At 34.6% G+C, this 13460-nt stretch overlaps 1 protein-coding gene across 5 annotated transcripts in view; it reads right to left on the bottom strand.

Annotated features, from left to right (window-relative positions):
* Window positions 1–13460, bottom strand: part of AGMO (alkylglycerol monooxygenase) — a 374417-nt gene that overhangs the window by 223420 nt on the left and 137537 nt on the right. For all 5 annotated transcript variants that reach the window (XM_074379552.1, XM_003938665.4, XM_074379554.1 and 2 more), the window contains exon 5: window positions 4951–5046. In XM_074379552.1, coding sequence (XP_074235653.1) covers window positions 4951–5046 — 96 coding nt within the window. The remainder of the gene's footprint in view (window positions 1–4950; window positions 5047–13460) is intronic.

The following is a 13460-nucleotide window of genomic DNA, read 5'->3' on the forward strand; positions in this document are numbered from 1 at the left end:
AGCTAAAAGTTTGGGATGGTATAGATGGAATTATATTACAATAACATTCTTACATTTATAAGTATTATTTATATTAATTCAAAGCAGAATATGATAGGAATGCATATTTAATTCCTAGAGTAGCCACATGCACACACACATACACACACAAAGAGAAGAAGGAGTGGGAGGGGAGAGAGAGAGATTGAGAGAGAGAGAGAGAGAACAAGTCAGTAGAGGATGCCTACATCTCACTTTAGCCACTTCTTATACCACCTAGTTCCTTGCCAGAGCAGTAAGGTAAGAAAAAAAAAAGCACAAATACAGAAAAAAAGAATAAGAAATAAAGCTGTCTTTGTTCAAAGACCACAAAATTATGCATGACAAAAATTCTAGAGAAAATTAAACAGATTATTTTACAAATGTGTGAACAATGGATCCTTGAAAGCTATGATAATCAACAAATTGAGGAATTGGTATAAAGGAAAAGACACACATCAAAAAAAGTGAGTAGGAGTCTAAAAATAGATCCCACCATATGTGGTTGACTTTTTTTCAACAAGTCATCAAGAACATCTGATGATTTTTTTTAAAGACTCTATAATAAATGGGGCTATAGTTGTGGTTATGTAAATACAAATCAGGCATCATAATTTCTACCTCATACCACATGTAATAGTTAATTCAAGAATATCACAGAGTAAAGGTAAAAGTTAAAACTCTAAAGATTTCAAAAGTAATCCTAGAAGACTATCTTTCAGAGCTTCTGATAGTCAAAGATTTCTTAGAGAAAATATTTAAAATATATATATATTAAACTTCAAAATTCATTATTTCTGCTCATGAAAAGTCATCAGGAATAAAATAAAATGACATGTTCCAAATTGAGGAATTTTTTTTTTTTTTTTTTTTTTTTTGAGATGGAATGCAGTCTTGCTCTGTTGCCCAGGCTGGGGTGCAGTGGTGTGATCTCAGCTGGAGACAAGTGATTCTCATGCCTCAGCCTCCTGAGTAGCTGGGATTAAAGACACCTACCACCATGTCTGGCTAATTTTTTTTTTTGTATTTTTAGTAGAGATGGGTTTTCACTGTGTTAGCCAGGATGGTCTCCATCTCCAGACCTCGTGATCCACCCACCTTGGCCTCCCAAAGTGCTGGGATTACAGTCATGAGCCACTGCACCTGGCCAAGGGAATATTTTTAATACATGTTTCTGACATAATATTTGTCTCCCGAGTCTATAAGCAATTCAGGTAAATCAGTTAGGCAAACAACCCAATAAAATGTAGGTGAGATTTTGTATAGACAGTTCATTAAAGCAAATAAATGAAGCAACATCCAATAAATACATGAGAAGTTGTTCAGCATCATTAGTTATTAAAGAAATACTACTGCAGAGAGATTACTCTTCACCCAAATTAGAATGGATAAAATTAATGTTAGTGTCTCACTCTGATCCTTATCTCTCAGACATCTCATATACTGCTCCCCACAGGAAAACCATGGGCTACCCACAGTATCTTTCTCTGAACATTTTATGCATAACTGAATATATAAAATATATAGTTGTTTCCCTCCTTTTAAAATAAATACTAGGATCTGCTATATCTTGTTATGTACCTTGATTTATTTGGAGGTCTATCTATATTGGTATATAAAGAGATCACTCCTTGTATTTGTAATATTGGCATAATGTTTCATTTAGAGGTTTCAGTTTAGCACTATAAAAATCATTTAATCAGATGGCTCAAATCTTCAATATTAAATAATTAAGTTGTTTCTCCTCTACATTTCTCTACTCAAGCATCACATGATATATACATAAACTCAAGATAATAAATTCAAGAAAAAACAAAGGTGATAGGGTAATAGCATCATTATACTATTGCTACTGTACTGTGTAAACTCAGTTGACATCCAAATAACACCTGCTATCTCAAAAAATACTTAAAACATTCCACAGTTCTAAGTGAAAAACATGTATTAAATAAAAAGGTTTTCTTACTGTCTTTAGTGAATTCACGAGAAAAAAGTATAACTGAATATGTGCTGTAGACTTTAGATCCATAAACAATACACAAACAAAAATACAGTCACAAAAATTAAGCAACAGAGTAGAGTTTTAAGCCAAATGTTTTATAACTTTCAAAAAAAGAGGATGGCAATAGATTGTGTTTCTTCTTTTGTTTATCTTTTTTTTTCCTTTCTTTCTGTCTTTTTTCTTTTTTTAGAAGTCTCACTCTGTCACCCAGGCTGGAGTGCAGTGGCAGGATCTTGACTCACTGCAACACCCACCTTCCAGGTTTCAAGCAATTATTCCACCTTAGCATTCCAAGTAGCTGGAACTACAGGTGTGCACCACCACGCCTGGCTAATTTTTGTATTTTTAGTAGAGATGGGGTTTTAGCATGTTGACCAGGCTGGTCTTGCACTCCTGACCTCAGGTGATTTGCCCACCTCTGCCTCCCAAACTTCTGGGATTACAGGCACAGAGCCACTGTGCCCGGCCTAGACTTTGGGCATTCATCAAAATAACTCAAAAGTAAACAGAAAATTTCAATAAAATATTGAGTGTGCTTTATGGCCTATTTTTTCTCTCATAGTCTTTCAAAAATGTGGTTTTAGGTTTTCTTCCTTTTGCTCTTGTTACCCAGGCTGGAGTGCAATGGCGCGATCTTGGCTCACCGCAACCTCTGCTTCCTGGGCTCAGGCAATTCTCCTGCCTCAGCCTCCTGAGTAGCTGGGATTACAGGCACGTGCCACCACGCCCAGCTAATTTTTTGTATTTTTTTTAGTAGAGACAGGGTTTCACCATATTGACCAGGATGGTCTCGATCTCTTGACCTCGTGATCCAACTGCCTCAGCCTCCCAACCTTCCTATTATTCTAATGTGATTGATTTTAAGAGATCTGAATTTTCTTCACTTTAAAAAAAATCAGTATCTTCTTAAGATCATATTCCCGTTTTAGTGAGAACTGATTTTTATCAGTTAGGAGAAGTGAAACAATTGTAAGAATGAAACTCTATTCAGAAATGTACAGGGCTTTTTGGCTAACATTGTCAGCTCTACAGCTCGCATATCATTTCTATCCATGGAGATCCAAGTATGATGCCTGATATTAAACAGTATGCATGTGCCTAAAGGGGTTCACACAATTTACAGTACAGGAAAACATAAAGTGAGTATTTTTCTAGACGAAAGCCTGATCTTTTTAGTTTTTATTTTTTTTACTTATTAATCTGTGTATTAATTCTTTATTGAAAAGAAGAACAGGCAAATGATAAAAATAATTTTTAAAAAATACTTAACACCTCTCCCCACTCATGCCCTCTATACCATTTGTCTTTCTCTCTAGAAGCAGTCACGGTGTCCAATCTCTTGGCTCTCCTTCCTGAATAATTCTATTTGTAAACAAACTATCTTATGTTGTATATAATAAACTAATGTAACTGCACAGTTGAGAAATATTTCAGAAATGTTTTCATGGTTAGTAATACAATTTAATTTTCTAAGATCGAAACCATGAATTTAAGAACTAGTCTTCTTGCATCCCATGCAGTTTAACTGTAGAAACCCATATATATTAAAGTATTTTGAAAAGCATAAAGTGTAACACAGGGGAGAGGTTCTAAGCATTGCTTTTGACGTGGAAATGAAGCCACTTGGAGGTTCTTGGCCAATAGGAATGAGTCTCACCAGCGGCTTTTCTCCATTGCTGCTTTACTTCATGAAATGGAGCTCAAGCCCTAGCTCATGGCCCTCTCAGAGGGACAAAGGAAGAGGGGTAAAGTGACTGAGGCACTATTGTTCTGTATCCAAACTAATACCTGACCCAACACATGGCGTGACCTGGAGCAGAGCTGCTATAAAATGTAATTCTCCCTTAACCCCTCCATGTAAATCATCAGAAAGCTTCCCTCCACTGATTTAAACAAATTTGGTCTTTGACCTCTAGAGTCAGAATCGGCCACAACAACTCTTTCAGATGGTTGTAGTACTGACTGCTTGATGTACGTCAAGTATCATAAAACACAATACTATTTCATGATAGATCTTCAAATAATGCTACATATGTCCAAAGTCATAGTAACAGTCTCTTTATTCCAAGTAAATCGGTAGCATAAAATACTGCAGGTTAATAGAACAATGTACTTTGTTGTATCAAGATTTCACATATAATGCAGCTGTGATTTGTAGTGTTGTTCAACCAGTTGCAAAACCTGTCAACATGCCTCCTATAGTAACTTCCAAAGGCTTCCAATAAATAACAAATGCTTAAAAGAGCACTTGTGTGTATAGGTAAGAATTTTTCTGGGTCTGTGATTTTTGATATTTTAGCAATAGGATTTGTACAAATGTTCATAAACCAATCAGCTGCTTAATAACCTATCTGCAAACATTCAAGTCTGACAATTTGATATGCTACAGCAGACTTCAAAATTGTATTTCTTCATGTTTTGGGGGAAAAAAACTAACAATACACGGGACAACTTTAAATAAAATGCAAACTCTGTTGTTAGAGCAAGTTTTCCAATCAAAATATTTTCATAATTTCTGTAAAATTTTTTACAAAGTTTGAAGAGTTCCAACAGATTACAGATACATTTATATATACACATATTCAAATTTATATCTCTAAATTGAAATGAATTTCAACATCTCTTGGTAAATAATGTTTAATAAACTGTAATACAGGAAGATATTGTATTGAATATACTATTAAAATGTTTTGGTACTTAATAGTTCAAAAAATTGTTTTATGTAATTGAGACCAACTGGCCTCATTGCTTCTTATAAACTTTGCAATATATATTCAGTAAAAAGGAATAAAAATGAACAGATGTTTCTGCTTAAAAAAAGGCAGACAAAGATTTTTCTTACACAATAAATCAGCTGCTAGTGCATTTCCAGGACATTGCTTCAGGCTGTTTACATATAAAACTTACAAAGATTAAAAAAAAAGTTTTACCTCTGTATGGATCCAAAATTGGTAAAGAAGATTGAACTGAAGATGAACAGCATATACTGAAGGTGGTATGAAGAGGGCCAGGGGAGAGTAGAAAATCTGAAAGATAAAATTTTAAGAAAATTAACCTGCATATATGATTTCTCAATGCTTTGTTAATGATTCAATATTCTGAGTGTGTATTTCTTCAGCAAATATATCTTATTCTACATACTGTATATTTTATTAGCATGTTTACTTCGCAACATTAATTTTCCACATGGTGATATAGTTATAGACATGTTGGAGCTAAGGTCACTGGACTTCAATTTTGCATTTAATATTGTCTAGTTAAAATATTATATGTTGTGTGTTATTTCTTTAATTTTGAAAAGGTTGGAAGCATTTTCTGGCAGTAAAGAGATTCTTTTACATAGACACAAATACTCTATGTTAAAAAGTATAGGAATGGATGAGTTTATACCTTTGACAGCTACCAAATTCTATATTATTAACTGGAATTTTCAGTAATATTGTGAAATTATAATAAAAGAAAATAACTTCATTTAAGGAGAGGACAGTATATATTTTTCCTATTAACTTTGTTTTTATATGGTTGATTGAAGGCATCATATCTCTTAATTTATTTGAAGTTATTAGGAAGAAGGTACTATAGTGAAAATGAATTTTAAAGGTCCATATTACCTAATAAACAGAAATGTTTCTGCCTTGGAAAAACAACTTATGATTAAACCACAGAACTGGTTAGAATTAACTAAAGAGCATGATCTGTTTGTTCTGCTAATGACTTTGATCTCCAAGAGTGGTTTCATGTTGGAAGGAGTGTGTTATTAAATGAGAGACTAACCAAATGAGAATACAACGAATCTGACTTTCACTTTCCGTTTCTGATTTCATAGAGTTTATGCTTCTGAAAGACTGGATGTTTTAAAAACATTTGTTCTGCGTATTATAATTTCATTTTAAAATTATTTTACAACCTTTGTTCTCAATTATGCAAAATGTCATTTAAAGGATGTTTAGCAATGATGATGCATTTAAAACAAATCTAGTCCTTGTTTTGAAACTTGTCATAAAAAACTTCAACTGTCATCATAGGTAGAACTTTTTTATATAAATGGATTATTAGGCAATGGATTAGATTAGTGAGGAAAAGAATACTGGGCTTTCATTCAAGAGATCAATATTCAGTCCATGGTTCCACTATAGACTATGATATTCACTAAGATCTTAAGGTTCTCTAGGCTTCAGGTTTCTGAAATTAGTGGTGGAGGGGAAGGACATTTAAAATATAGTTACCCTTTTTGTTCCAAAAGATCTGTGGTACTATGATTTGATTGTTTCATAATATATTAAAACAATTATCTCCCTATAGGTAAATAGCAAATACTTGCAAAACATATATGGCCTATATTTAAGTCCTCTAAGTTAAGAGGTATTTTGGAATCTCCTCTTGGAGAAGTGAATATATATATATGTATATAGCAACTTATTTTGGATGCTTAATAAGTAGTTCTATTTGGGAAGACTATGCACAGCAGATTAATATTTATAGTTCATTATAATTTCCCAATGTGTGGAGAAGTCGTCCCTTGACATAGTAATAGCTATTATGGAAAAAGCGGTTATATGATCAAATAAGTCGTGAAGTGGTAAATTAAACAAGTGAAGATTCTTTAACACAGGTCTTTTTAGAGCTTTTACAATGCTAATGTGAATCACAAGTCTATTAGCACACAGAATAGTTTCTTGATGAGTTTTCCATAGGATTAGATTTTCTGAAAACTCATTTTATGAAACAATGTGCTAAATATTACATATCAGCAAATATAATAGGAACTCACCAATGGAAAAAGAAGCTCACTGTGAATTCCAAAATATCTTATATCTGACAAAAAATAAAAATATAGGTGAGGAAATAATTCGCTTGAATCACATGAGTGATAATGTCTTATGATTAATATAGTGCTAGAAAAAGAATCTAATGACACATCAAGCTTCTAATTTTTACGATTGAAAGCAGCTTAGTAAATGTGGTCCAGGTAGAATTCTCACTTTTCTTCTCTACCTCCAAACTTTGCATTTCCAAATCCTATATAGCTTATAAAACCAATTTAAAGGCCACTTCTTTTATAAATCTTTACACGGTACTAACTTGACTGAAGAAATTTCTCCTTCCTCAAACTCAGAGTAATTTGGTAGCTGGATTGGGGACATTGTGCCTTTTACCAAATACATCCAAATCTACCATGCCTGCAAGCCCATGTCATTCTGAATCTAAGTTTCTTTTGCTTTAAATCACAATGTCTACCCTAGGTTATTTTATTGTCTTATAGAAATCATATATAATAGGGCTATGATGGAAGAAACAAACCAGACCTATAGATTTGAGGAAAGAATAAGTATATGTCTGACGGTGATCTGAGGCTAACAGACAGAAAACCAGAGTATTTTACTCTTTTACTAAGTGAATGTGGCAAGCAGGGGTTGTGTGAGGCAATATCATGAAGCAAGAAACAACATGACATTTAGGGGTAACTATACATATTTGGTGTTGTAGAAGGTGTTGGAGAGTAGTGTGGCTAGAAATCAGTTTGGACCACTGGATTCCTTGTCAGACCATGGAATCCAGAATCCCCTGATGCCACTGTAACAATGTGTGAGCCTGTGTGCATGTGAGAGTGTGCATTTCTCTAAAGAAGCAATTGATGGCCTTCATCAGGGAGTCTTAAGTATGTCAGTGACTCACCACAGCCAACAACAACAAAAAATTCAGATGGGCTAAACCAAGGAAGGGAGCCATTTCAAGAAGACTCGGTATGAGGAAACCACATCCTAAAGCATGTAAGAAATAGAAAATATAAAAATACGTTTGGAACTTATTTCAATAGCCCAGAGAAAAGTGATTTTCACAGCAATAGCCATGGGGATGGAGAGGTAAAATACATGTAATAGATTTAAGGATTTAGCAATCATTCAAACATAGGAGTTGAGACACTCAGATTTCTAGCTTGTGTGTTGGTGATATTGTTCACCAATAAAGTGAACAGGAGGAAGAGTAAGTTGTAAAGTTCAACTTGGGGAATGTTGCATTGGGGTCTATGAGGTGCATCTCCAAGAAGCTATTGAGTAAGCTTTTGGAAATGCCCGTATGAAATTACAACTCAGGGAATCAGGAAGTCTCTCGGCTGAACTTGTTGATATGGGTGTCATGCAAATATCAGTTTTAGTTAGCGGATAGATCTGTCCACAGTGGGCAGATAGCCAAACATGCAAGTCTATGAGCCGTCAGAAAGAGTGGCAATAAATTAGGCTGAAACAGGACAGTCTCAGAGAGGTGGGAAAGATATGGTAGCTAGCATCATCAGTGATGATGAGTAATTTTTAAGAGAGAGAAAAGAAGACTCCCAGTTAGTGTCCAAGTGAGACAGGAACTGAAAAAAAAGAAGTGACACAGAATTTGCAGGTATGAATCAGTAGAACAGTAAGCCTGGAATGCAGACCTCAAACTCACAAACCCAAGTTAGTAAGTGTAAGAATCAGCCAGAGGAGGTAACAAAATGAAAGGACGGATTACTTCTGTGTTTCTCTGAGACCGCTGGATGTATTCCTTGAATAAAACAATGGATAAGGGAAAAAATATTGCTTGTTTATTTTTTTAATGAAAGAGACATGATTATATTTATGGCGGATTCAGAAGGAGCCAGTTGAAAGGAAGAGAGAAAATGCCAAGAGTAGTTGATAGGAGAAAGTTCAAGAGAAAAAAAAAATAAGGTAAAAGCAATGTCACTAACATAATGATTAGACCAAATGAAGACAGATGAACATTTTCTATAAAACTAGAGGTAAGAATGCAGGTTTATTTGTAAGTTCATGAGTTTTAATTGAAGATATATGAACAGGGAAGACCAGAGAAGGAAAACGAAAAAAAAAAAAAAAAAACACCTCACATTTCTCTGTGAAGTCTTAAATATGTTCAAGAGGCAATAGTGGGGATGAGATCTTAAGGAGACCAAGAAATTCTAAAGAGTTTCTCCAAGGTAAAAAGGAGAAAATAGAGCAGTCACCAGTTCATGGCACAGTGTTTAGCAGTTAGCTGGATCTGAATCTATATATGTGAAGGGGCATCAAACTACTGACTTGGTGCTAGAGGAAGACAGCACTCAGCAATCTGGATGTGGGAGTGAAAAGGGTAGATGACTGGATTTACTCATTGCCTGAAGATGTCAAAGCAGAGGATTTCAGCAAAGGATGCAGACTGTGCTTTGCAGAGTCATGGAAAATAGTCATCTTAGGTTGGACAAGGTAAGTAAAGTCAGGAGGCAATGACAAGCACCAAATGTAGGAGGTGAGACAGTAAAGTATTCCACAAGTATGCTGCTAAGCAAATGGCTGAACGGCAAACGTATAATTACTTAAAAAAAAATGAAAAGGTAACTTTTGAACTCCGGAATTTACATCTATTTTAATAGTTCAAAAACATTGAATTAGCATTATTAATATACATATTTCTATGATTTTCATTAATTTTTATATTACTTTAAAGCAAAAGCAATTAAAATTTTTTCATCAGAACTGGGAAACTGAAGATTGAAGAATCAAATTTGATCTGTGTCATTACCAATCATAGACTTAAGAAATGTGGCACATTCCTTAAGTCTATGATTGGTAATGACACAGATCAAAATTATCTGATTATAGATAGAGAGTGTTGATCTCTGTCCTTAAGACATAACTACTTAGATTTTATTTTGAAATCAGAGTTTGTGTTTCTATTTAGAAAGTCCTTATCTTTAAGTAAACTATGCCCATCTTTCTGGTCCCATTTCCAGGCATTTAACCATTTCCTTTTTTCCCCATTCCACCATGTTATACATCCCATATTCTAGCCACATTCATACTGTTATGAGTTGAATTGATTTTCACTAAAATGATATGTGAGACCCTGGCACCCAGTGCCTCAGAATGTGATCTTACTTGGAAATAGCATCTTTACAGAGGTAATCAAGTTAAAATGAGTTCATTAGGTGGGCCCTCATCCAGGAGGACTTGTCTTCTTACATAAAGGGGAAATTTAGACACAGAACCAGACACGCACACAGGGAGAATGCCACATGAAGGTGAAGGCAGAGATTTCAGTGATGCATCCTCAAGCAAAGGAATGCCAAAGCTGCGAATCACCAGAATCATGGTGGGAGCCATGGAACAGATTCCCCTCACAGCCCTGAGAAGGAACTAACCCTGCTGCCACCTTGATGTCAGACGTCCAGCTCTCAGGATTGTTAAGATAATAAATTTCTGTTGTTCTATGCCACCTAGCTATGGTTACTTTGTTACAGCAGCCCCAGGAAGTTAATACCAATGCCATATATTTTTCCTGCTATTCCTTAAATTTATTAAATTTTTCTATAATTTTGTGTTTTTACAGATGTTGTCCTTCTATGTAATTTCTATCTACAACCTTCTCCACTGCAGAATTTTATTCATTAGTTTTGGTTCAAGCTTTATTTCTTCTAAGAAGCTTATCTTGATCCATAGCAGTTCTCAGGGCAAACATTTTTCTCTAAAACCTTCAAAATTTGTGGCAATGGCTGTTCACTTACATGATCCACTCCAAGGAAAACAATCACCTTGAGAACACAGGTTCATTTCTTACTTATCTTTATATCCCCAACCTCTGCCACCATGACTGGCCCTGCTAGTCAAAAGTAAGTATGGAAAAAAATGAGTGATGCACTATCAAAATAGAGCAACGACACATAAAGGAGGTTACATTTTTAACCACTTAAATATTGTAAATATGTGGCAATAAGACAATACAGCCTTAGATAGAACTCAATTTGTTTCCCATTGTTTATGCTTCATTACAAGGACTGTAAATGACTATTAAATCTCTGTAAAGGAAAACACAGAAAATCAGAGAATAATTTTATTTTTCACCAAATTCCAAAATGACTCTGAATGTTTCTGTTAGCTACAGAATAATTAATTCCATTTTCCTGACACATACTTGCTTTAGACTTTGATATTAGCAATGATTCAAACTATCCAAGAGCCTCATTTCTTTAATGGACATAAACTTTGTCTTATTAGTCATCTTTAAATGGTGGTTGAGGGTGAAGAAGGAATGCCTTGGAGTTCTGAGGCAAAGTTCTGAGAGAAGTTTTGTTTCTTTACTTCATGGGGGCTTAATGCGTGCTTTCCTTCTGTGACAAAGAGTTATGAGAATTTTATCCCCAGTGCATTCAAATGCATTACATCAAAGTTGTTAGTTTCTTATATCTTTATTTGTTCACATTTGTCTTTATATAACTCCAACTCCCACCTATTGAAAAACAGTCTTTGCTTATGTAGTTTGGCAGGGAGTACAATGTAATAAAAAGGTCTCAGATTTCACTAAGGTTTCTCTGCAGTCTTATATGTAACATAAAAATAATATCATACATAAGAATCATACTTGATATATAGCAGAGAATTTCCACAGTCATAATTTAAAGTTATCTTCAAAATAACTGCATGAGAAGGCAGAGTAAATATTAAGAGGTCTACTTCATACGCAAAATCACTGAGACTCAAACATTAATTGGTTCAAACGAGCAAAGTGAGTAAATAACTAAGCTACCATGGAAGTTTTCTTTATTTCTAGTCAATTGCTCTTTACTGCCTTCTAAATATAATGAATATATTTTTAAATTATTATGCTCAAAAATAATAAGATCATCATTGATTTGTATATTCCCTATATATGATAATATGAGATTTTTTTAAATGAGATTTTCATAATTTGATGTTATAATTGTATTTCTTTTCCTTCCTTCCTCCCTCCCTCCCTCACTCCCTCCCTTCCTTCTTTTCTCTCTCTTTCTCTCTCTTTCTTTCTTTCTGAAAGAGGGTCTTGCTCTGTCACCCAGGCTGGAATGCAGTGGAGCCACCATGAATAAATGGAGGCTTGAGCTCCCAAGTGATCCTAACATCTCACTCAGCCTCCTGAGTAGCAGGGACTATAGATGTGCATCTTGTGATATTGCCCAGGCTGGTCTTGAACTCCTGGGCTCATGTGATTTACCTGCCTCCGCCTCCCAAAGTACTATGATTAGAAGCATGAGCCATCACATCCAGCATAACTGTATTTATTTTCTCTGATGGTGGGGAAAATTTACCTTTCTTAGGGTTGCTAATATGTTATAAAGATATTGCACTAAATCTTATAAAATTAATTTCAATACCAACCTAGAGAACAAAGCAATTTTAAAGGTGGAGAGATATGACAGAGCTAAAAAAGTCACTCACTCTAGTAATTTAAATTAAGTGTATTTGTCATTAATTTATTATGCTTTTGAGAGAAATAAAAGTCTTTGAAGGCAGGTAGCTCACTATTTTCTGTTCAATACTAGCTTTATAGATGAAACAAATACATTCAAAAATATTTTGTTGCAAAGGTAAATAAATAATATATCCTATGCTCTAATTTTTGGATGGTCTGTTAAATAAAAATATTTAAATAAATGGCAAATTTAAATTATTTCATACATTGTACCCTTTATTAGTTTCACATTAGCCTGACCCTAGTTAATTTAGCAAAAATATTTCCATTGCCGAATTTATTTTGACACTACAATACTTTTTATTTCATTCATTTATGAAACATATATTTGTTAATCACTAATTCTGTAGTAGACACTTACATACAGTAGGTATACAGCAGTCAAAAATAAATAGACTAATTTCTCTCAAAGTTTGTAGGCCAACATAAATAGCAATAATGAAAAGTGTTAAGTACTACAATAGATAAATGCAAGGGTTTTATGGAACCAAGATAAAGAACAAAATCTTCCCAGGATATAGTGTCTTATGCTTATAATCCCAGCACTTTGGGAGGCCAAGGCGAGTGAATCACTTGAGGTCAGGAGTTGGAGCCGAGCCTGGGACATAGTGAAACCCTGTCTCTCCAAAATACACAAAAAAATTAATTGGGTATGGTGGTGCTCTCCTATAATCCCAGCTACTCGGGAAGCAGAGATAGAACTGCTTGAACCTGGGAGGTGGCGGGTGCAGTGAGCCAAGATCACACCACTGCACTCCACCCTGGGTCAGAGAATGAGATTCTTTATTTAAAAAAAAAAAAAAAAAATTGAAGGATAGAACAATCAGAGGTAAATGGAAAATAATTTTCCAGGCAGAGGTCATGGCATATGCAAGGAAATAGCAATGCATTATGGCATGGCAGATTGAGAGAAGTGAAAATCATTAAATTGTAGATGGCATGACAATGGGGTGTGTGGAAGATTAAATTGGAGAGATGGCACCAAGTTTTGACTAGCTCTGCATGTAATAAAGAGTCTATTGTATTTCTTTCTCTAAACTATAGGCAGATTTAGCTTTATTACAGTGGTGGTCTGAAAAAGAAACAGTGGGTAGTAGGTTGAGGGACAAAACATGAAAAAATAAAGAGTTTCTCTTTTTTTTTTTTTTTTTTTTTTTTTTGAGATAGAATCTTGCTCTGTTGCCAGGCT

Source organism: Saimiri boliviensis, chromosome 10, assembly GCF_048565385.1.
Source record: "Saimiri boliviensis isolate mSaiBol1 chromosome 10, mSaiBol1.pri, whole genome shotgun sequence".
Lineage (NCBI taxonomy): Eukaryota > Metazoa > Chordata > Mammalia > Primates > Cebidae > Saimiri > Saimiri boliviensis.